This window comes from Rhyacophila brunnea, unplaced genomic scaffold (genome assembly GCF_057557595.1).
Source record: "Rhyacophila brunnea isolate RB1 unplaced genomic scaffold, BYU_Rbru_1.0 scaffold_2, whole genome shotgun sequence".
NCBI lineage: Eukaryota > Metazoa > Arthropoda > Insecta > Trichoptera > Rhyacophilidae > Rhyacophila > Rhyacophila brunnea.
The window spans coordinates 20,478,796-20,505,480 of NW_028232859.1; the positions used below are offsets into that span (position 1 = coordinate 20,478,796).

The 26,685-nt window shown below is 32.4% G+C and overlaps 1 protein-coding gene across 2 annotated transcripts; it reads right to left on the reverse strand.

The window, feature by feature from the left end:
* Positions 1–1,934: 1,934 nt before the first annotated feature.
* Tnpo (transportin 1) lies at positions 1,935–25,193 on the reverse strand. Of its 2 annotated transcripts, XM_085946549.1 has the most exons (16): positions 25,021–25,193; positions 24,430–24,762; positions 23,665–23,880; positions 23,126–23,248; positions 20,471–20,741; positions 15,201–15,403; positions 14,326–14,535; positions 13,734–14,045; positions 13,459–13,566; positions 11,526–11,699; positions 10,441–10,612; positions 9,514–9,609; positions 7,889–7,964; positions 6,446–6,620; positions 5,851–5,969; positions 1,935–3,698 (listed from the first exon to the last, which is right to left on the reverse strand). In XM_085946549.1, the coding sequence occupies exons 1-15, from the start codon at positions 25,123–25,125 to the stop codon at positions 5,862–5,864; spliced, it is 2,682 nt and encodes an 893-aa protein (XP_085802675.1). In that variant the 5' UTR covers positions 25,126–25,193; the 3' UTR covers positions 1,935–3,698; positions 5,851–5,861. The 2 variants fall into 2 exon arrangements, with proteins under 2 accessions (XP_085802675.1, XP_085802674.1); XM_085946548.1 differs by lacking the exon at positions 1,935–3,698 and having other exon boundaries at positions 5,749–5,969; positions 11,526–11,717.
* Positions 25,194–26,685: the final 1,492 nt, after the last annotated feature.

Consider the following 26,685-nt stretch of genomic DNA (forward strand, 5'->3'; position numbering starts at 1 on the left):
ATTGACTGCCAATAGGGCTTTTTAATTCAAAAAAAAAAACCTACTAATGTCATTATTTTCAATACTAAATGTTCATTTTACGACCTTATATTCGGGTCAACAGAAATTTAAAATCTAACTGCATAATTAAATTGAGGGATATAAGTCAGAAAATATTATCAACAAATATTGCACGGCAATCAGACAACTTCATAAAATCATTACCATATACAGAAGTGTTAGTGATATACGAAGGACTTGAAGAGAAAAATATGCAGCACTGTGTAACAAAAAAGGTACTATAAAGATTTTCGATTTTAAACTATATTTACAGTTACTTCCACGCATGTCACAAGTTACACACGTTGTTTACATTTTTTTTTACTGTAGTCAAAGAAATATTATATCGATAGGTGGTAATTGAATTTAAGTTAAACGTCATCGGCTTAGACTCCTTGTTAAATTAACCTACATAAAACCATTTGAACATTGTCCCGCTAATTTTAACATAATTATTTTTTTATCAACTTTGCAGCCGATTCGAAGCGAGGTGTACCGTCTTACAATCAATATCAGACATGTTAGTATTTCGCAGACACTCTACTCTGCATGATAATACTGGAAGCTACGACTTACTAACGAAGCTACTTGAATAATTAAAAGCGAAAACGACCAGACCAGGTACCATCGTAAGCGAAAACCGGCACAAGTAATACGGAAGGAACAAACTTAAGAAAATATTTGGTCAAAACATATTTTTTAAATCTATATACATAAAACTACAAAAACCCAATAATTTTCATGCAAACTTCATATTTACATTGAAAATGATCATAAAGTACAATGGTCCGTGGAATTATCGTTCATCATTTGAAAAAAACATGTTATGTTGCAATAGTATTAAGACTATCCCAATTCAATGCGATTAAATCAATTCAATAAATCAGTGAGATCTATACAAAAACAGTGCTTTGCAATTAATTCTGCTTCGGCTTCTGATCAAATTCTATCCGTCACCGAACTGCGCCAGATGGATTTCATCAGTTTAGATTTTAGACAAATCGATTACAATAGTTATGTATCACACGATGCAGTAATTGAAATAAAAATAATCGGCTACCGAGCTGCAAAGTCTCCTAATAACTAATGCATTAGATATCTTTAACAATATTACCACTAATGTTTTCACTACATGCTTGTGATGTACATTTAAAATTGAATGACTGATACACTAATACACTAATACAGTAAAATCATTAATAATTTGACAAAATACAGTGTTTTATCATTTAAGGTGTTAATAAAAATATTACAAAATAATGTACTGTATTACCAAATAATCTACTATCTTCGAAAAGTATCCAATCAATTAAAGTAGTTAAGTTATTTCATATTATATTAATTACCTCACGCGTCACATTTTCGTTGAATAAAAATAAACGTAAGGAATTAAGAAATTAATATGTTACTAATTAAATATTAACCGCGCGAGGTACTCCATTATTTCAATTTACACCTAATTTAGATAGAGTATGATAATTAAAATGACTTTAAAGTTAAGATCTTTATGAATTCATCAGTCGACTGAAAAAATTAAAACAATATGAGCGATTCAGTGCCCAAAATATAGAAACTATAATGCACAACATAGCAGAAAATAGAATTGAGAAAAAAAAGCTAACACACTCTCACTATGACAACACTATCGAAACGTTTCAACAATGACTCGAAAGAAACTATCACTTTGAAATATATAATATGTATGTAATGAAATATACAAATAAGCGTGATTTTTGTGCATTAACAAGAGAATATTTGGTTAGTTTCATAATAAAGTCAACTAAACACACATCATCTGCACAAAACAGAAAGTGACCGACGGTGAATCTCAAATCTGTATGTATAATTTATTTATTCCAAATAAAACTGTGTTGAATCGATGTTATTCCTTTTTTGGTCAATTTGTATAAAATATTTAATCTATTTCAACCTGTCGGCTACATATAATTCAGTAATGGTCACTTTCTCTTGAGAGACAATAAAATTGTGTATCATTAAAAGTATATATAAGTGTAAATATGTATACTTAGCAATAAAATATGATAACCGATTCAAGTACAAAAGGTTATTTTTAAATTTTACACTTGCGGTGTACACAACATTTCTTTCCTAAAATTTAATCAATCTCCAAATACTACTGGAATAACTTCAATGGACAATGTAATGTAAAATATTTTCCTAGTGTTCATTTTACAAGTTAAGGCCGAGAACATTGTATTTGATTCTCAAAATGTATGAAATCTTTATTTAGCTGATTGAAATAAACCAGCCAACAAAACTACTATTCTCTTCACTACACGTCATTAATATTCATAATCACTGTCTTTTCTCAAACCGGTCCTGGATGAAGACATCCCATCCCGCATATTCATTAAATGGACTGTATAATTATACCGCGTGATCCAAACGAAACAGAAATTCTTCTTACAACCATTTCAAGAGAACTGTGACCTGTGTTGTTATTGTTTCATTTCAATTTTGAGAAATGTTTCTGAACGAGATGTTATTTGGTGGAAGTTAATGGATTCGGTATAATTAACATTAGAATATTTCTATTGCCTTTCTTAAAAATGAGTATCTAATGAATCCCACATTCATATTACAATTTTATAATCGATCAGTAAGTAATAAAAATGTCAAACCTATAGTGCGAAATCGTTACAGTGATACGGCGGCTTGGAGAACTAGATCCCCTCCTCTCGCGTTTCAATACTTTAGAATACTTCAAAATCAAAAACCAAAGACTAGATACAACACTAGCGCTGCCGCCAAGTCTCACGTTAAAGATTTCACAGTCTACGCACCTATACACCTTTGTGAAACAAAAACTGCAAAGAATTGAAATCAGAAAAAATCCCATAACATGGCAGTCAATAATTATCTACAGATTTTTCAAGAAATAAAAAATATGAACATCAATAATTAACGATGCTGTAATAGAACACAAATGAGATTTGAAATATCCAACATCTCAGCCTCCGGTATATGCTTTTTTTATATTTCTCAATTGAAACACAACAGCCAAAAAAATATATTGGATCAGTGTAAGTTGTCACGCTTTGACGGTTTTTATTTATTATTTGTGACTCAATTAATGGACAAAATGCTAATTCAATAGATAACCTGTTTCCTAACAATTTTTCTTCAAACGAGTGGTTCCTTCACAAAAATAATGGTTAAAAAAAAGTTTTGTACTGCACAAATTGGTAGGAACCTAAGAAATTATAGATTATTAATAAATTTTGACTCCAAACCGATAACAAAAGATTTCTTTCAGTCAGAAAAATAGTAATTTACATTGACAAATAATTGCCACGCTAATAATTCGAAAAAATATGTACCTACTTAATATTGAATCAACGATTTTTTTTTTAATTAAACAAATTAACAGAAAAATAATAACGAAAAATAATGAACTGCTTCAGGCTTTACATATTATTACAGATATTTTTGTATTAATTTACGGTAATTATACAAAACAAAAAATGCAAACAAAAATCCTTGCCTCAAAGCGAGGCTGTAAAAATGACTTAGTTAGATTCTACAGACAAACAACGATTGCACACATATACATATGGTGAAGGTATTTTAGCTGAACCAGCTGGCAGGTCCGCAAACTCAGCATATCATCATCATCATCATCATCGCAAGTACACTCCCTACAACAGAAAATATCAATAAATATAGGAAACAACCTTTAACTACAATAAAAATGACATAAACCGACATGATCACATTCATGATGAATAATAATGTGTTTCCCAACAAAAGTGATAGTGCTCTGATGTTTGCGCATGTACTATACACGTACTACACATGTACATAGCTTAGTTACCACCGAATACAAAAAATCACTTTTTTCACTGATTGCCATAAAGCGTAACATCAGTTCCCTGATTAATTTTTGTTAGGGAGTTCACTTCATGACAGTCAACTATTTGCAAGATACCATAATAATTTTAAAGGCATTATGCTTAGTCATAGATACTTACACAAATAAGTGGGTTTATGCTTTATGCATTATGTAGTCGATTTTCAGACGATCAACACATAACGCAAAACAAATGGCTCCTCTAGTGGCAAAATTGAAAATCAGTGACCCTTGTCAAGTGACAAGTAAATACAATATTATTAGTTTTGTTTCAAACTTGTTTCGTGTACCGATTATCTACTCAAACATCAAACAAGAAAGACCATTAGATTAAATAATTTGCATGCATTTAGTATATATTTACATACTGAATCTGTGAATAATTCAATAATAAATGAAATATCTTTTTTTTAGGTTTTGTGAATACCAAAGTCTATTCCAGGAAGCCCCAAATAATTCTTGAGATCAAGGGCGAGATCAAATACATCATCGGTTGAATTGAACTGCGCCTCTGGGCAAAAATTTCACCAAAAGGTGTGCAACCAGCGTGGAGGACATCCTATTAAAAATTATTTGCAGCTTTTCTACTTTGCGACCAAATAAAAATATCATTGCTCGCTCAAGATGCTTTTTATTTAAAAATTAAATTGTAAATGGGACACATTTAGTTATTCCATTTATATTGTGCAGTTTTCATACTTTCACCGATGTGTCAATTTAAAAACTTATGGAAATCGGAGTTTCAAAAATAGCAGCACTTAGGCCATCCGCTCACGTGAATACTCAAAAAAGACGAGACTGTAACTTCAGTATCTTGCAAATGTATTTCAATGGCGGCTCGCTGACGGCAAGACTGGAATCTCTCCGTTGCAAAATGTCTGTGACCGAAACCGAAGAGACACGACATGCTAGAGACCGACAAGTTTAACGTGACGCGTATGATGCGGAGCCTCACCTTAAACTTGTCGGTCTCTAGTCTCCCAGTTTTCAGTAACCCAAAAAACAGTGGTACCAGTATCAGTAGATTCTATGAAAAAATCATATTTCCTTACCAAAATTGGTAGCACTGAACTAAACAAGTGTCATACCGTAACAAGATTAACAAGCTAAGATGTCAAACGTAAAAGATGGGTGAACATACTTTTAATTTAAATTTTATGGAAGAAGTCGAGAAACACCCTGCCTGTATAATTACACGCTACCAGAATATTCCCGTAGAGATATTACGGAAAAGGCTTGAAATGAAGTAAAAAGTTCTAACAAGCTCAAGGTAGCTTTCCTTGGACATTCTATAAAAAACGAAAAATTTGGAATCCGTTTCTCGAAGTTTCTTTGCAGCAACGAATAGTCTGCAATTTATATTTTTATCTATATGTATAAGGATGAATCCAAAACGTGTATCTATAGTATTGGTATAGAACCAGAGCCTCCTTCCTCATCATTTGACTCACTCGAAGACATTAATTATTAAATATTAAGGGTACGAAAGGGCTTTCTGATCTCATTATTGAGGATTCAATAGACAGGATAATAAATTCAACAGAGTGATGTATTCTAGTAAATGCAGCAGCGTGCGTGTTGTCAGCTTTTTTCAGAAAATTTATGGTACAATTTACAACACTGGCACCGTGTACAAAACAGCTGATGGTCCAGTTTGAGGTTGTGATTATTATTTCAAGTGAGTTTCAGTAGCGCCGTGTGCGAAGCATTAGTCACTGGCCAGTGTATGAGTTCCATCACCAACCAGTTCGTCAGATTTTAGTTTCTGCGCGAGTGGATGGCCTTAGTTTATTGTTTTACTAAGTTGTCAACTAGGTATGTCATACGGTTCATAATTAGTTAGTTTTACATAACGGAGACATCATTGTGTTTGGCATTAATTGTAATAAATTTATTGATGAGAGTAACAATCACTACAAACAAAATACATTGTCATTTACCTTTTGATTGATTAGATTCCGTACGTTTCCTGAAGTCGTCCTTTGAGCTGCTGAGGGAATTGATCATAAAATGATTTCCAGTTCTCGTCACCAACCGTCATCTTGAAACCGTGAAGAATCTAGCAACAAAGATTTTGCGTCAATATTAATAAGAAAAATATGTCAAATATAAATATTTTATACTTTATTTAAGAGTAAATATCGATTACCCTTTTAAAACAGAGCACCTTGACAGTATGGATCGAAGTATTTTTTTTAAATTCGATTATTAAAGATTCGCTCAACCCATTCGGTCCATACCCTGAGCTGTTGATCTAAATACACGTGTGACTGTGACCTAACTGTAGGGGATTCCAACTTGCATCTCAACAATCAAAGATCAGGCGGATGACTATACGCAATAGATTTTTATTGACCACATAAAATTCATTACCTGTCTACAAATCAAATTTTGAAAAATGTCTCGTCTAAATTAACAAGATAATTAATTTGATAACCATAAAATAACTATGAAATATCCTCTCGTAGACAGATTTAGCCATTTGACTCGATGAGTTAAGTAAATTTTTATTATGGTGTTAAAAATTCCACATACCTTGTTAAACATCTCCTTGAGGTCATCTTTGAGATGAATCCACGAAGCCACAGCATCGCAGAAGTACACAAGGTCATTGGCCACACCGAGGGGGTTTACATTGATCATCTGGCACATTCCACGGAAAGCTGAATCCTTCTCCTCATTATCTCTGATGTTGCGGAGTGACAGACACCTGCAATCATCTCCTACTAAGCTATTTTGCTCTCTAAAACTCCACCGTATTCATTTCATCTCCGATGACTGTCAACCGACAAACGGCTGTCTAATTGTTACAGCATAACCGACAGCAACAGTTGATATAATATAATGCAAAAAAAACTAATTTATTAAAGAATTAAATCTCCATCGCATATTAGTAGAATATTATTATACTTGAAATTATGATTATTATTGTCAAATAGTTAGTTCATATCATAAGATTACTGATTTCTGACAGTAACAGAATTATCAATGTTACGCCACAAAATAAACAAAAATCATCTTACAGTGTACAAAACTAAGTGCAGATACCTACATACCTACAGCACGATTAATTTTGAAGTGGCCAAAATCAATCAGCCAAAAGAAAATTATTATTAAATAAAGCGTTAGGCAATCATGATCTGTGGTGTACCGTGTGTTTTGAGAATTTTGGGATGTAAGTGCTACATGGGTTTCGTAAACTTATATATTAATCGAACAGAAAACTTCCACACTTAAAGCGTAAAAATATAATAAATATGAATTATGCTGTAAATTAAGGTAGTAAGTGACAATAATAATATTGTAGTAAGTTAAAGAACACAATTTAAAGATAATTATGCATAAGAAAACATAATAATAATTCATAATATAAACGAAGCCGTAAATATAATATATCAAATAAAATACCAAATTGCTGGTTATATACCATATAATAGACAAAAACAAATTAGTAAATATTGCCAAATGCAGAACAACTGAAAGAGTGTTTAATTAAGGGAAAAATCAATTTCATATAACATACTGCATTTGGGATTATACCGAGGTCTGATCTTATTGTTTTATAATCCAAAATTCATAAATGTGAAATATGCGAGTGAACAAAATATTATGTATATGTGTCATTTACTGGTAAATAATATAAAAATCAGCTCGACAAACTGATATTCCAACATATGGACTATATTATCTTTTCTTAATAAAAACAAATAGAGCGAGAGCCTCGATGTTCAATACAAAATTAAATTTAGATATTTTAAAGTTTAGAAATGTAATATCAAAAATTAATCATGTTGTTTTTATTACCCATTCTTTAGTGATACTTCAAAGTTTGAATACATCACAGTTGCATGATTAATTTCCTTTTTACGCAGCATTATAAAACGGGATCAGTAAATCAAACCTCAGTACTTAAGATAAAAACTTAATGAAATAAGTAAAATGAAAAAGGTATTTTTAAAAAATATAAGGACTACAGACCACCGGCGTACAAACTGTTGCAAGACGGGCGCCACGTCGTGGGGGCACACATAACCTAGCCGACCGATAGTAATCGCTACAAACCACGCCACAAACCAGCCAACAAACCGAGAACAAAAACAAATAAACAACCAAGTAAATCATATAAATATATCTAATGAATAACCAAAACTGTGATAGGTGTGACGGGGGATGAATACCACAAGAGACGATGCGCCAATGCCAATACATGGATACATGGACCGACTTGGAACAACCTGTATTCTTATTTGATTCTAAATAACACTACATTTTCTACTGACTTTGCCCATTTCCAAATATTCATCGAAAAACTAAATTATGTGACCGACATTATCCAAAACGATAGAATATAAATAATTTAAATAACTGTATAATTAAATCAAAAATGACATTTTCCAGACAAGTCGAGTTCAAAATGCTCGTGTGCAGAAAATATTTCTATTCATAATACTATCAATGTATGTATATCATTTCATCCATTATCAGAAGACTTTTAAAGAATATTTTGTCCAGGTTTTATATCTTAGTCTGAGAAAAACATTTAAAAATGTATTTAAGAAACTTTTCCGACTTCGATTCCGTTCATCAAGAATGTACAAAATGCGTGCTTTAAAAACTTAAAATGCAAAAAGGCTTTAAAAATATATAATTATGCAATATGCAAATCTGAATAAAACAACTGTTAAAAATGATAGTGTCTATTAAGTGTAGTCTGAAATAAAAATTGTATATATTTGAATGTTAAATTTATATATATATATATATATATATATATATATAATATATACACTATTTAAAGCCCCAGGGGATCCAAGATATCAAGTGGATAATCATCGTTGTCTACTGGCTGCCTAGGAATATGGCCAAACACATATAAATGCATTAATAATTAGTTAATAGCAAAAAACATAACCATATAAAATTACTAAAATTAATTAGCACAACAAATCATCGTCTACCATAGACCATAACAAACTGAAAGAAATAATTATCCAATATACAGAAATATTATACAGAGAACACAATATATGCCATCGGAACATGAATTCACTGCCGTGTCCAATGACAAAATTTATCTGTGACTAAAAATAATAACCATAATTTTTCACTGCAAAATAAACGAGCATTATTATTTTCAACAAATTTAAAATTAATAATTGAATATCATAGAAAATTTGATCATAAAAATAATTGGTCGAGAATGATGGTCGAAATGTTTTCGTAAAATAATTATGATTATTATCGAGAGTAACGGAAGAGACATCGGTCAATGTGTTATTGAGATTGTCCAATGCAGAAAAGAAAATCCGATAACAAGAAAACAATTTCAATGTAATTATAAAATATATAATATTAAACCTGTGAACAAGCTTCTAAATACGTAAAGAATATTACAAGGAATCAAAATATTAAATCGGATGGTAAAAAAATGTGTTACGCAAATCAGTAATCGGTACGGGGCATGAGGTGCATCGGGGGGAGAACACAAAAACTTAGATAGAGAAAGGTAAAGGGACTTGTTTATGTGTCGCACTGAAGACTCCTTCAGCCGTCAGTTCAGATATATTTAATTGGAAGCAGGAGAGAAAGGGAGCGAAACATACCTGTGTTTTCAAGCAGAGTCTTTGGCGTATTTGGATGATTAATAATGTCGATGAGTTGCATTAAAACGAGCGGGATGTAGGCAGACATGTCTCCACCTAAAATTACAATACATTAGTGCCTCACTGAAGTATCCACAAGCAATATTATATTTATTATATTCAACGACTGCAAACAGTTCTCGGGCATTGTATCAAAACGAGAGACATCTAAAAAACCAATAATTCTATTCAATAATAATACTAGTGATACCCCGATTTTACGTTTTTGAGAACTGACAAAAAAACCTAAATAAAAGGAAAAGGTTATTGAAAATTTTAAAGTACAATGAATTTAATTTTTATTAAGAAATCATACAAATTGGTCTGAAGCAAATTATATCTAATCAGTAATCTAATCGGGGAGGGGAGTGTTCTTTCACCTTTTCGATAATGTTCCTTTTTACGTGAACTGAAAATGTTTTTCTTTGCTGTGACATCATTTGAAGGGGTGTAAAAAAATAACAAAAAACTTATACAATCCCATTGCGTGACCTTGGATCTTGGGCACACGCAGACATGTCTATAAAATAGAAACATACACATGTGTCAAGAATCCATCTCAATGATTGAGAAGTATTGAATAGAATGTGTTTAAATAAATTGGATTTTAAGTGTCAATAGACAATTTTAATTAAATTTTGAATATTTCAGACATAGTTGCAGAAATAAAAACGCAAACCGGGAATCAAATGAAATACATGAATTCCAGCCACATAAAATCCGGGCTCCACTATACATACAATGTATGATTATTTTATTCATTCAAATGTCAAATTTCATTGAAAGTATCGAATTCAGTCTCATAAATTTCCAAATGCGACTAAACCGTGTTACATAGTATACGAAACAGAAAAAATATTCTATCATGAAGTACCATGAAATACTTACCTAGTTTAATGCTAATCTCCCCAATGGCCCAAGTGGCGTTGTTACAGACGGATATAAATTCAGGATTGAGATTTTGTCCAAGAGTCGGTAAGAAGTCGGAGATGTTTGGCAGCACATGTTGGAAGCAAGCCTTTGTCAGATCACCCAACAGGGCGAAAGAGGATTGTCGCACCTGCAAATTAAATCATGTTTTAAAGATTCTAAACTACCCAATCCGTCTCTGTTAAATATAGATATTGGATTCATTCATGCAATATGACGTTGGACAAAAGAAAAATCAAATGTGACATGAAAATGCTAGTAATCGATTACTAACTTCAGAGGGTATAATCTCATCCCAAAGAAGCCTATGATTATATATTATTCTATTAATACTATTGACCAAAGGTACTTGATGGAATTTGAATTTAAATCCATTAGAATATAAATTATAAACAAAATCTGATCTGATTTTAGTGTTTTAAAGAAAAAACCTACTCTATATAGATTTTTGAAAGTGAAACTGAAAAGGGGGTTACAAGACTACATTCAATTTGCAATCATTGACTATTTAACACGGATGACAAAATGTCAGAACAGGTCACCAAAAATGCTGACTAGAGACAAAATCCATGTATGGCGTCAATATCTTGATAAGTCTAAAAATGTCAATTCCAGGGCAGCTATTTGTGAGGTTGGTTTTCTGTAGTAGATCAGGAATGTTTTTGGATGTCGAAATAATGTTGTAATACAAAAAATTCATAGTCATAATCCAAACTCTTTGTTTAACCAATTAATGTATTTTATTGAAATGTCATTGGTTTACTTTTGAATACCTTTTGTTAATCTCAATACAAATAGCCAATAGAACAAAAATGGCCAATCAAATAGACACAGATAACTCACAGGTGATACATACAATGTTTCCTGTCTGTACGAACTCTACATTCGAATAATAATAAAGTTGATTATAACATATAATGCCTGAGACTTTCACGGCTGAGAATGACCTATGCAATGAGTCGTCGAGGAAAGACATGTAGTGACAATCCAAAAATCTATTACGATTGATTGTAGCAATTGAAAATAAGCGTGACCGGACTGACCTCTGGCATGGGGTCCTGCATGCACTGGTAGAGCAGTTGCATAACATTGGAGTGGTGTACGAGGTGGTCGATGTGGGCGTCGAGGCCCTCCGCCAGCCCGCTCAGCAGGTCCAACGCCACAATCATAAAGTCCTTGTCTGGGGCCTCAAACTGCTCAGGGCTCTGGCTGTTGGCCTGCGCACAAACACACTCCTACTTCCATATACTAAGACCTATTTTCTCACAAGGGGCCCGCCAAAACGCCCTGACATTACTAAAAATATGATGCTTTCTGTGTTGAATTGTTGAGTTCCATCAATCGGTGTACCATAGTAATATCATCAGGAATTGAAACAAAAAAATAATCATAATTTCAATATTTACAATAGAAATGATTCTTGCAGAAAATTTCCGAAACATATTGTAGAATATTGTAGATACATAATTTTCCCTACAAAGTATACTTATGGAAACTTTAACAGTAAAGACCTCCAATAATCACTTTAATTGGTACAGTAAAACCTCGTTAGTAAGAACACTGATAATTCGAAATTCACCATAATTCAAAATTTTCCCGAAAATAAAGTCCCTTGAACATTATTTTCATATAAAACCATACCTATAATTGGAATTTCGTAATTCGAAATGATTTCAGAGTCCTGGCATATAAAAATATTCAATAAATTGTAATAAGTACACGATTTCATGAGCCAATCATTGAAAGACTTTTATTAAAACATCAAAAATTACTTATTTTATGAAGTTAATAAAAATAATCCTGACATTTTATGACCCATTTCGGTAGGCACATCTATGATCGGAAACAAAATTAATGAAAATCAAAAAAAAAAAAATTTTTCAAAATTTTAATATTTTTCCCCCATACATTTCGTAATCCGTAATTCGAATTTTTTTTCGATTTTCGGTCCCATGGAATTCGTATTAACGAGGTTTTACTGTATAATAATTATTTAAAGTCAATAAATGAATTATAGTATTTAATCCAAATAATTCAATAACAATTACGACTGGTTCCCTGAATCACCAACACAAAACCGGTCCTAATGATTATTTTAATAAGACAATAATATGTTTTACATTATTTTCATAAAAATATGACCATGCATGGCGAGCACATGTGACATAAGGGAAAAACTTTTTTTTTTCCCTCTATTCTTGATATATTTTTAAATATATATTATTAAAAAATCATTTCCTTTTCAAAAGACCTGAATCCAATATAATTTTCTTAATCCATAAAATACATTTACCTAAAAAAACTATATCTGAAGTCATATATTATGTAGTAAGAAAACATGTTCTGTAGAGATTTGAACTCAGATTGAAACACTTGTTTAAGAGTGCTAACCATTACACCATGGAACTGATCGGCAAAAAAGCTGATGTTATGTCATAAGAAGTATTATGTTTAATACGAAATACACAATTTATTATGAATATCATTAAAATGATTAGAGGAATATCAACAAATAAAATAAATAAACAATGCAATACATAAAGATTCGGCTATGTATGTACAAATATAGACAGCCTTGAAAATAAAATTTGAAGGAAAAAGATATTGATAGAAATTGTCAATTACGTGATGGCTGGAATAGCGCAATTAGCAACAGCGTAATCGCCAACGGTATAAATAAAAAGCTCTCTGATTTAACAATGCCCGTTGCCGATTTTATATTTTTCAGTTTTCAAGTCAATCATGACATTTCTCCATCACCCATCAGCGAGATTCACTCTGCCGGCGATAATCGAAATCTTCAATACCACCATACATCCAACATTAAATTTATTCTTTCGTTGAAAAATATGTCTTTGGCAATTCAACTTATTTAGCTGTACAAAATTAATTTACTAAAATATTCATAACATTAAATAAATAAAATGTGGTATTGCGTGTGGTATAAGTAATTGTAAGCTATAGAAATACACTCACTATGTGTTGGCTGAGAGTCTGTTCAATCAAAGAGACACATCTTCGGAAGACAGGCTCGCAGTAAGGTAAAAAGCCGGCCTGCAATGCTGTGGCCACACTGGATAGGCACTGTAACATAACATGTAACATTGTAATGATTTTGTAATTTTCAAAAACAAGATGTAATAAATCATACATTCTAAAAAAAATGTCATTGTATGTAAATCAGAGCAGATGACTAAATTAGTTATACATCAATTTAGAATGAAACACAAATAAATGAAACAGGACATTACCTCAAGGAGGGGAAATAGGTCTTTGTCTTCATCCTTGAGGACATTCCATTTGTCAATAAGCGGCGGCATCAACATAGCTATGTACTCAGGTTTATTGAGATGGTGTCCCACTGAGTCTGCCAACGTTCCGATGGCATCATAGAGAATGAGCAGGTTCTTATGTTGGTATTTAGAGAAAGCAAAGACGAGGGTTTCTAATATGTAGCTCAGATAAGGTACGAGTTCGGTGCAAGCTTCTTCTTCTAATGTAGCAAATGCTGAGCAGGCGGCTTCTTGAACTCGTTTATTTCCGTCCAAGATTCTCTTCAGGAGCTGTATAATTACAACAAACGTGATTAGAATAGGTACTGTAAATTATTGTCAAAAAATCACAAAACATGATATTCATTATCAACATTGTACAAATCCTGCCGCACTTCTGGAAAGAATTCAACCAAAACAATGTATAATGCTCCTGAAGACAAAGCGTGTCAGTATTGTAAATAATTTATACTACATAATAGTGGTGTAAAATCAGCGCAGTACAAGTAGTAATAAATAATGTACAGTTAAAGATAATATTTAGATGAATACAATTGCAGTTTCAACATACCTCTGTAAGCAATGACCTAAGGTACAAGTCATGGGGTTGACTGACTACCCATCGGCAGTATCTAGAAAGAGTCCAACAAGTGATGGCTCGCACCAGCGCCTTATTGTCTGACAGCCTCTCCACCAGGTAGGGTACCAATTCCGGAAGCTGAGACAGCATTCCTCCGAGGCATCCTTCTGCAACCGCACCCAACACTAAAATGGCGCTTTCCTATAAGTAAATACAAACGGTCAATCTACTGATACAATTTTACAGAAAAATAATTATTTATATTTTTCATCACAATAATCGCCAATTTGAAATATTCAGAGTTGTGTTCTATACGTTCTGTATGTTTTCATATTCATGTCACTGTTATAACGCATTCGTACATGTTTGTACTAATTCATATGTTAACTTCCACTTAATGTTCTTAATTCTATGTATCTCCCGGGTACGTTAAAATTTAGTGTCTGACAGTACAGAGTGACCTAACAATATCAAGGCTGCGCACATCAATATACAGCTCCCTCCGCTGCTATTATGTACGCCATAACACTATACAGTATGATAACAAAGTGAATAAACCATAGGTGTGAAACTTGTGAGTCATCAACAATGACCAAGAGAAAAGTTCTGAGTGAAGCAAATGTACCTGCAAAGTACATTAGGAAAGTTCTCAGGGTCCCTTATTCCACCAACCTTACAAATTCAAATACAGTCCATTAATTTATCACCACTACATTTGCATTTTTAATATACATAGGTGATTTACTACTTTTACTCTAGCAACTAATATCATGTCGATTAAACTTCCAAGCATATCTAATGCTGTCAATTACTATTTTACCATGATATGCGGAAATTACTGAGAGATGATTGATAGGATCATTTACCTTCACGACCCACTCTTCATGAAAAAGTGTGTCTTTAAGTATGGGAAAGAGAACAGGGAGAAGGTCAGCCCCGAACACATTGGCCAGCACGTCCAGGGCTGCGGCCGAACATTTCCTCAAATTCCAGTCGGAGAGAGCTCCGTCGTCTTCCATCGCTCCCTCTGACTCAGAATCTGAGTCGTTTCCATCATTCTCATCACACCCTGCACAACAAAGAAATAGATTTATTCATCAACATCATTCAACATTAAAAAAATAGAATATCTCTTTTTATTTCAGAAATATTTTAATTAAGTAAGTATGTACAATGGAAACATTTTTCCAGATAAAATCGTAAATGATTTATAGATCTACTTAGTAGAACAATAAAAAGAAATCTTTGAAGACCGTAAAAGGTTTACTGTCAATTCTTGGTGGAAGGATGAACTTCAGTTGCAAATGTCTGTTCAAGAAATTGTGGAAAGAGTAAATTATATTTCATTTGTATTGTATGGTCTGTCACTGTCGAATGGAGCAGAACACACAGGAGCACCGTTCCGGTTCGTAGAATCCTCGAGAATATCGTTCCTGTTCGTAAAAACCCCGAAGATGGCGTGCTGGTTCGTAAAACATCCGACGGACAGCGAGCAGTCTCGTAAAATCCTCAAGCGTCATACTTAATATTATTACGTTCCGGTTAAGATTTAATTAAAATTAAAGAAAATGAATTTATAGGTAAATAAACAACATAAATATTTTTTTGTTAAAACAAAATATAGATTTAGAATCCCTAGATTTTCTGGATGACCCGCGTCACCGCCATCTTTAGATTAATAAAGCCTGAGCATAACTTTTTGCACAAGCAACGAGCGGTCCACTTTTCAGCTGTCAAACTCAGATCCCAGATTGCTTGACATTGATTCGCCCTTTCTCGTTTCAAATTGAATTATAAAATATTCTCAAATCAAATATATTAACTATCAGTGTTATTAATAAATAATATACATTCCTGTTATTCATCAGCTGTCAAAGTCAGACTAGTCCTTCATACAAAAACCGGTGGTAATATCGATTTCCAAAAAATATGTAGTATTGATCTATGCATTACATTTGTAGAAGGTGTGTTAATGCTAGTGTAATATTTATCATGTAACTTATCTACTCTGAAACCATTCACTGTGTGAACACAACAGATGCATCAGTATGAGCACTCTATAAAACAATGACAGTTCATACATAGACAACAAAGAGAGGGGCGGAAAAAGTAGGACCAGTCGTTGTGAATGTATCGGCTTTCTACTTGAGTAGGGAATGCCCGCGTACATATGTACTTAAGAATGTGTGGTTTAAACGGTCAAGACAGTACTCTATTCAGTCTATTCAATAAAATGGGCCTTCGTAAAAGACTTTTTTTAAAACACGACCATACGTACTAGAGAGTATTGTATACCAAATATTTCTCTCAATTGTTTTCATTTAGATATAGTCACAGAAAAAATATTGCATTTTTAAAAAGAATTACGCATCGAAATATTAGGGACGGACGTACGTGTTAAAAAAACAAAATTTATGAGTATGCATGTCTTAAAATTTGTGTTCACCAAGGCCTAAACAAAAACGATGCATGAGTGCGAGTGAGAAAGTATTCGGCACCCTTACAATCTCTGCGACACGCGCTAGAGTAAGATAAAAGGTCTACATATCTGTGAGCTAGTTTCCAAAAGTATCGCTATCAAATCGGGGCGAAACGCTTCATATAGCGTCGATAACTTGCAAGCTCGAGTTGCTAAAATTGATATTTTTTGTGTTAAACATAAAGTCAATGGTAAATATTTTTAGTTAATTAAGTAGAGAAGATGGTTCTGTGTGTTGTCTTAAAATGTGGTAGCCGTACTGATAAGCAAGAAGATGGTATTACGTTTCATAGGTAAGTTGATACATGTTCGTGATAATTTATTTGTATTTTATTATATATTTTAATATCAGTGACCTAGTGTTTCTTTAAAATAACTTAAATTATGGATGTCTTTACCTAATGGTTGCATTTTGACCGGTTAAAAATACTAGGTATATAACGTAAAAAAATAGAAAATTATATTTTAATTCTGAGCGTCTAGTGCGAGCCCTTTGGGCGAGCACTAGCGAAATGGTCTATGGTCTCGAACATTTGTAGACGAATGCGTTCGCTCGCCCACAAACCAAACGCAAGGCACACGGCTTCATTTAGCAATGCAACGGTGGCGTCTAGATGTATCTATAGTCTAAGGTGTTCACCAATATTTACGTACAATACTCTTTCGGGCGAAATGCATTGTCTAAAGTGTAAACTAAATAAATATTGCATACATGAAAAAACCTAGTTAGATCTTCGCAGATGTGAGCTAAATTTTATTGTTTTATTACAGACAAAATTTGTGCGCGAACAAAACATATTATTTAAAAGCTTAAATTCCTCAAATAACCTATTTACTTTCTAAGGGGTTGAAATATTTCAAATTAAATAGTTAATACAGTATTGTTTTTCTCTTTGACCAGTGCATATGTATTTGCTATTTTACCAATCTTTGGGAATTGTGAGATATAAATTATTATTTATTTATACTGAGTGACAATAAAATCAGTTCGGCATACCTACTTATATTTTTATTGTTTTAATTGTATTATATGAATTGTGTTTTGGTGGTTAAATTAGTATAATAATACATTTATAATTTAATTCAAATAAATCCACTATTAATATACCTATTCGTGATTATCACATATGTCTTTTAAAACTTGTTTTATTATTTAACATATAAATAATAAATTTCTAAACGGAAACATTAAATTTATTTATAATTTAAATTATTCATTGCGGTTATAATATATTCAAATGTTGTGCCGTGTGATTATTTATTAATTTATGTACCATAGGTCATATTATTTTGTTTACTTTTTTTGTAAATATTTTAACTAAAAGTAAGTTTATCTGATGGATTTCTTAAAAGTTGGTTGAAAAAAAAATATAAGGTTGACAATACAGTGGCAACAGGCTCTGTGTTTCATTCATAACGATGATTCAACATCTCAAAAAAATAAATGAACATAAAATTTCAGCAGACACTGCATCAGAAATAATCCAAACCTCTAATAATAACGCTATTATTACTTATGTACAAAATGCACAACAAGCATCTTTTTTAACTACCGAAAGAATATTTAGAACTGTGTACAGGATCGTTAAACATCAAGAGGCCATTTTCAGATCTACCGGTGGAAGTTGATTTACAGACGTTACATGGAATTAATCTTGGAAAAATTTTGCATTCCGATAAAACGTGTGCAGAAATTGCTATTCACATTTTACCAGAAATGAAAAAATCAATATGTAACAAAATTGTCTTATCGTAACAAAAAATAGCGATTTTAATCTATGAGTCAACAAAGTTAAGTAAAAAAACGACACTAATGATAGCAATTAGAACCCTTTTTTGGTGATTATCCAGGGGACGCCTATGTATTTACCGCCTATGTATACCTAGATTGTAGTTTGATACCCTACATCAGTAGAAAATATTACCAATAGTTACATTGGTAATATTTTCAGTCATGCTTTTCCCTGTGACCAGAACATACGTATTTGCTATTTTACCTACCTACTCAATGTTACGGAATCACCAGATAATAATTATTTATCCTAATCTATGACAAAAAAAATATATATCATTTCGTCATATATTTGTATTGTTTTAGTTTTATACGTATATTTTTCTCGTTGTATGAATAGTGTTTTATAGTTAAATTAATATAATAATAAATTTAATAACTGAAATCAAATAATTCCATTATTAATATACCTACATATTCGTGATCATTGCATTCATGTTAAAACTTTTTGTATTATTTAACGCTTTCGCTGCTGAATAGATAATGAGATTTTAATTGCCCCCTTTAAAATGCACGTTAATTACATCGATCGGCCGCCTGGCCATTACGCACCGTGTGCGTCTTCCGCGTCCAAAGTATTAAGGTACCTACGTAATAAAAATATTCATATAAAATGAACGCGGAATCCAATGGGATGATGATTTATGAATAATTTTCCTGTATATAACAGTTTCAATAACATTAGAAACCTATTAGAAAAAATTAACCCACATGTCCACATGACGTAAATATTTTTTTCTAATAATGTGTACCTACACTTCTGAGGTTGTTTAAAATGATTCATATTTAATAAAGAATGGTACATTTGTAAATATTGCGTATTACATACTTTTTAAATTAATTTATTAAAAACCATGCCTTTGCTTTTTCGTATACGATGGATTTTAATTTGATTAAAAAATAGTTTACATCAAAATATTTCAAATTTACGAAAAATCCGAGCTTTGAATAAAGCGGCATGTATTTTGTTTTAAACAAGGTATCTTCAATCATATTTCTATCCACTCCTAGTTGCATATTTTTATTCAAACTACTGAGGAAACATGGGAAATTGTGATTAGTTTGTCTATTATTTCATGTATTTAATACTGTTTCCAACTACAATTAGATTCATATACATTTAGGTATTTATATTTGTATAATTATTAATGTTAATACCTATTAATAATGTTTTTTTAAAAACGATTTCTTAAACTAAAATGATTATATATTTGCATGTTAGCACTGATTGTTATAGCCAATAGCGTATTGGGTGAAGATGATGATGAAAAAAGTACATTATGTGAAACTAAGAGATATTTTTATGTTACAGATATTAATATATCTAATATTACACATTTTTCGAAATTATCAAGCGTTCATGTTTGTAAAATTTTCCATTTCAAGCACTAGGTAATATGGAGTTACTTATTAATTGAATTGACATTAGAACTTGGCAGAACTCCATTGTAATGAAATTACTCATGTTGATAATGTGGGTGTTAACTTTTGCAATTTTGTTAATTTATCTATGACATTGACTTATTTCACTTACTTAAAAATAATTTAGTTATGGATGTGTAGACCGACCATAACAGAGGTACAGTAGCAGTTCACTGAGACTCATTTATGACTCACCATTGTTCTCACTGCTCACACCATTTACAATCATATTACTTGAATTAGCAATTAATAATATCCATAGGGGGAGAAAAAAATGATTGACTGCAATTTAACTTTCGAGGTAATAAAAGAAATTCAAAGACAACATCCCAAAGTAATTTTATAAACACGATAAAAAATTATGTATTATTGACAAGTATAATGTGTAGTGTGGTTCACATGAAATGAAATGAGTAGAAAGAAGGAAAGACTTATTTTCATACCTGTCTGCTTGACATTCTTGGCTTTGTGAAAGATTGGTCGGATATCCTGGTCGCGATCGGGCACGTTGTCGTCGTCATCCTCCACATCCCCTTTGAGTAGGATTATGTCTATGTCAGAGTAGCGCATCCCACGTACCAGCACAGGCAACAGGCGTGCCAGGTGTGGCTGCAGCGCCTCTCGGCACACCGCCTGCTCTGCCAGAGACAGCCACCATTCGCATGCCTCCAGCGCCACCCCCTCGTCCGCGTCCTGGGTCCGCACCAACATGTACTGCGCAACACAACACATTCACTTTCAACCATTGATATATTACTTAGATGAGTAGTTTCCATACAAATGCCATTTTAAAACTGTACCACAAAAAAAGATACTACGAATATCACCTTATAATATTTCCTTGTAGGTATAATGCGTTATCATGGATTGCCGAATATCAGCCGTATTTACAAGGGCTGTAAAACCTAATTTCTGTGCATGGAATAGTGATTCCAAGGGATTTTGAAAAACACTGTTTATGGCATTAAAAAATAATCAGGAACGAACTGGGAATATTACTTTTTAAATCATATGTTAGTAATATTTATTACATTTTTATATAGTATATTGCCTTTTCTGTTACACTGTGGATAATCTATATATGTGTTACGCCGAATGTGCGAAATTGAATATTACATGAAATGGGCAAAATTTTGCCTAAATCATGAAAAATGCAAGCCCGTTGTCTTATTCATGAATTAGACAAAATATCTGGAGAGTGCGTGAAATCGGCAGTAATTTTTCTGCCTACTTCATGTCTTGGACAAATTAGATACTAGCGCTACGGTGGTATTTTTTGCAACTAAACTAAATGTGTGAAATGCTCGTCGATTGGTCAAAATATACGTATATTGTCTATGGTCGAAATAGGTGGTCGCGCTCCGGTGGTATTTTTTGCAACTAACCAAATTTGTGTCAAATGTCATTGATTATAATATAAAAATATACCAATCAATAACTAAAATGACGTTCATGTCCATTTACTATGCGCAAAAAAACTAGAACTATAATATGATAACGGATGAATTTTATTTAAAGGTATTTTCGCGATTTGATTCGTGCTTGGGTATCGTACATGCAATGGTCGATTGTATTGTTGACACTTGTTAGCTAACCTCAAAATGGACATTCAGTTGAATAATTCAGAATTTCAAAACCTAATCTAACCTAACCTAACCTAACCTAACCTAACCTAACCTAAGCCAACCTAACCTAATAATATTATATTATGTCCAATTATAACTAATAAAATCATCCGTATTATATTTACTTTTTCTGCTGTCATGTTGACAGTTTAAGAATTCCATGCCCTGGCGACTTCATGTACTCGGCAGAAAATTTACCTTATTCATGAATAAGGCAACAGGCTTGACTATTACATGAATTAGCCAAAATTTAGCCCATTTCATGTAATAGTCAATTTCGCACATTCGGTGTAACATATGCATTGTCAGATTAATAACTGTGTTGAGGAGTACGAATACAATAATTAGTCACATTGATATAATTGTCTTAATATTGTACCTAATATGAGAGATGGAGATATTATATTAAGATAAAAAATCAAACAATATTACATTTTCACGGTATGTTTTTATCAATAAAGCATTTTTAAATGTCTAGTTTAATAAGTCTAATGGAAATTATTATATTTTTTATTATTTTATTTAAACTCTGTATTTCTGTCCATTTAATGCTTCTCTGCGCTGCGAAGAATTCTGAAGTCCCATTAATTATATGTTGATTTTAATATTTTATATAACAATTATAACGGTATAAAAATTGTAATGATATTAATGATAGGTAATTATATATCATTAGATTAACTATTGAATTGTTTATATACGAATATGAAAACATGATAGTACAAGAAAAGCATTAAAGTTTACTGAGTAACATAAATAATAAACCTACGCGATATCAAAAGTGTAATATAGTAAAACAAATTATTACTTTCATATTATATTGGTAATTATTATAAATTGAGACTACTGTTTTATTTTAATAAGAACTGCGCCACATTTAAGTATTATCACATCAGACTCCCTTCATTTTTATTCGTCATTTAAAATTGCAGCACTTCTTTTACAAATTAATATATTTTATTTTCGTTTATGTCAATTCGCCCCTGTGCATAAAACTTGCAAGCAAATAAAAAAATGCATAGGGGGTGAACAGAGAAAGCTGTCGTTGGCGCGCAGAGCTGACAATAAGTTCGAGTAAGATGGAAGATAGATAAGGCTTACTCGTGGGTATTGCCAGGTGGCTTTCGAGACAAATATTAATTGAGCGTATATTGAGTTAAGTCCGCTGATATTAAAAACAGTAAGTTTTGCCACTGGCCGAGTCAGAGAAAATCGGGGGTCATTTTAAGAAGCATATGGTTCATCCAGTATTTTACATCAATGCTTTCAACCCTCAATCAGTAAGCCAGAGTTATTTCATGCTGACACAATTTGAACATTGGGACCTCCTTGCTGGTGCCAGAGCTTCCCTATGTGCCCCTCGTTGCTTCATCGAAAATGATTTTTAGAAGAAGTTTTTCTATTTTACAAACTTGCATTTAACAAAATGTGAAACGACACGCGTGACGAAACTGAAAATCAACGAGTATATACCTCTATGATGTTGGACATGTGCGGCACGAGACGATCTAATCGGACCTCCAGCAGCATGACGAGGGCTCTGCAGACATTTTTTCTAATGCTGACATCTTCGTCCATGGAAAGTCGGAACAGATTCTGCAAAATGTTAATCCTTTATAATACATACAAACTTACTACATATCATATACTTTTAATATTTTTTAAATTTAATTTGCATGACAATGTATTGTAAAAAAAAAACATTCGTATTATGAACATTACACACTTGGATATATACTAATTTTGTAAACAGTTCACTAACAATAATTAATATATTGTACTGTCTGTAGTAGACTTCTGCTATTGACTTTCAATATCATCAGAATGATGTTTACATTTTACAGCCTGTCATTTTTAGAAAACCATTTAGTTAACATGCATGAAATTTTAGAATCACTATAAATATTTATAAAATGCATTGGAATATAAAAATATTAATATTCATATTATTTGGAAAACGTCTGTGGTACCAATTAAATAAACAAAATTAAAATTAAAACTAAAATGGTCACCTCTATGAAAATGTCTACGTGGACCATGAGCGCCTGCGTTCTGCTGGTGATAAAAGGATTGACGCAAGCGATCGCCTGAGAACGAATCTTGGGGCTGGTGTGTTGGAAGAATTGCAAAAATTTTGGAATCAGAATATTAAGGGGCCGGTTCAACGCGTCGCTGTCCAACAGCTCCGTGGAATCTTCACATATTTTCTGCAATGCACTAAATGCTCCCTGAAAATACAATTTTGATGAAAATCTGTGTAAAATTTGGTGTGTCTTATTGAATTATATAAACCATAAACAGATAAGATTTCAAAACAGTGAAATCATCACCTCTATATACTGAAATATTGGAGTTAGATGTAAACCCCAAGGCCAGGCCATTCATACAACTCAATATAAATTTTCTGGTGTCTTACATTTTGAGCCACTCCTGTTGACATTTATAAAAAAAAAACATATCTCTTGAAATACGCCTACACTGATAAATCAAATGGCAAATTAAAATACATATTAAGAGTTATGTTTGAAGAAAAAACATAGATTATGAGAAAAAATGTACAAATTTTGGAAACATAATAATTTTCATTCGTAATTGAAACTAGATTGTAACCTTTCCCCATTTACAAATCTTGTAAGCTTCCCTTGATCTTGCTGAGGTAGTTTCACTGCTGACTGACAGTGGGAAATATCTAAACTTCACGATAAAGCGTAATCTACCTTCGACATAATTCCATGTGAAAACAAATAAGGCTGAATATCATATTAAGGATAAGTTACCTCACAAACATTATAGTCTTGCGAGTCTAACATCTGGCAAAGGGCAGGCAGCAGTTCAGGCCACGACGTGAGCTCTCCTTTGGAAGCGATGGTGGTAATTAAGATGCCGACCGTCGCCCGGATGAGAGGCGAAGGGTCCCCGACGGCCGATAGACATTCTTGCTTTATAAATTCGGAAACTTCAGGTAAAAATCTATTGTAATGCGCTGTCACATTATTCTTCAAGATCAATCCGCTCAAGGATCGCGTCGGTTCATCTTCGGATAGCAGTTTCGTCAGTACGAATATCAAATAATTGTTGAAGTCTGGAAATTTGTTTAATTCTTCGAGTTTCTGAAAATGTTATTAAGGAAAACCAATATGACAGTTACACACGCCGTGTTCGAAAAATCGATTTCTGCAATTCGACCGACTCGACGACTTTTTCTACGGAGACAATTATTATTCGAGGAATTTACGAAAAGATGTAGAACATAATGCAATAAACATAGTAAAATACAGCACGTAAAAGCATTGAACAGCGTGTAAATTATGGAAATACTGGTACAAAAATATTTCTATGCAAGCACACAATTTTTTGTAAAAGGATACTAATTGTACAGCTCTCTGAGTCGCAGTGTCTGGTGATTGTGATTCCTTCAAAAGGGTCAGTATTTGCCTCAAACCTTCAGCTTGCGGCTTCCACTCCATTTTCATAGCTATTTATCACAATTCTCTTTGTACTTTAGGAAACCTCGTATAGAAACAACCATGCCAGAACTGATAAGAGCTGCCAGATGTTTGAATTCAAATACCTTAATTGAAAAATGTCAAAAAAATAATATGAATTTACTGTGAGTACAACTAAAAGCTTTATTATTCTTATAATTCCAGTGTTACTGTAATAATTTTTAGAATAGTTTCTGATAACTACTGGTAATACATAGTGCATTAAATTTGAAGGCATAACGGTACCTACCAAATACTGCAATGTCTTTGGTACCTACTCACCTAATTTAAATTCTGGCAAATCCACGACGTAATGTTCAATAGTGTTGCCAGACAATATTCGAACAAAATGATTAATCATTATCAAAATGATTAAAATAAAGTCATGAAATATTGAAAAACAATAAAAATACGCACTAATAAAGATAGAAGATATTTGATTATGATGATATATACCTATATATATTATAATGTTAGAACGAAATTCTCAGCAACAAAAAATGTTAAGAATATTTTTTTTAAACTTGTAAGGTCAAATACCTATCAGCATAATATTATGTGCAAGAAGTAGGATTCAGTTTTATTTTGTACATGGTCGATGTCTTGCATATTGAGCATAATAGATACTATTTATAGTACTTACACAATGGTAGCCATAAAATTATATTATAATCAGTGGCGGCTTGACAAATTTCTAGGTGGTAGGGTTTAGCCTTTAATTATTATTCAATATACATACCTACCAAAGAGATTGGACCTCCTCTCTTGATACCTACCTACTTTCTCATAGTTTACATTATGTACCAAGCTACTTATTTTCAGAATAATTAATATGATTATCTGAGTCGTTCTATAATCACATCTAAAAAGCGTGCTTAAAAATAATAACAATTTATAATAATAATTATTATAGACTTACCATTATCAGTTTTTAACAACGACATACAGCGAGCATTTTTACTCACCATGGGGCTATTTGATATGTTCCCCAGTATGCGTAGGTATACTAACGTTAATGCATTCACATACTTTGTAGAACGAGATTAGTACCGCGCCGAAGGGATGGGACTGAGTGACCCCGGTCAGGGAAAAATAGACGCAATAGCTTTCTTAATGTGTACGTAATGTGTCACTGTGAAATAGGGCGTATTTAATTTAATTAATTACTTTAATACCGCATCATCGTCATCATGTTATTACATAATTTACAATCGTTTTATTTATTTGTATACTAATAATAATAAAATATCTCTATAAAATTCCGACGAGTTTAGATGGATGGAATAAATTAAATAGTTGATTTAATCATGTAATTTAATAGGTATATTATAACAATGATAAAAATATTGGACGTGTATTTTTGAACTCTGCCATTCTTGATAGGATTGACCCGTGTATCCCTGTAATAGAAATCGGGAGCATCAGTTTTTTTTTCTCCCAAGGTGCAGAACTAAACTGCCATTGTTGATTCCAATTGGGAGAGTAATAACTCTGTTTAACCAAATCGCTCCGTATATTGATATATTCCACCTACATGAGAATTAGTAT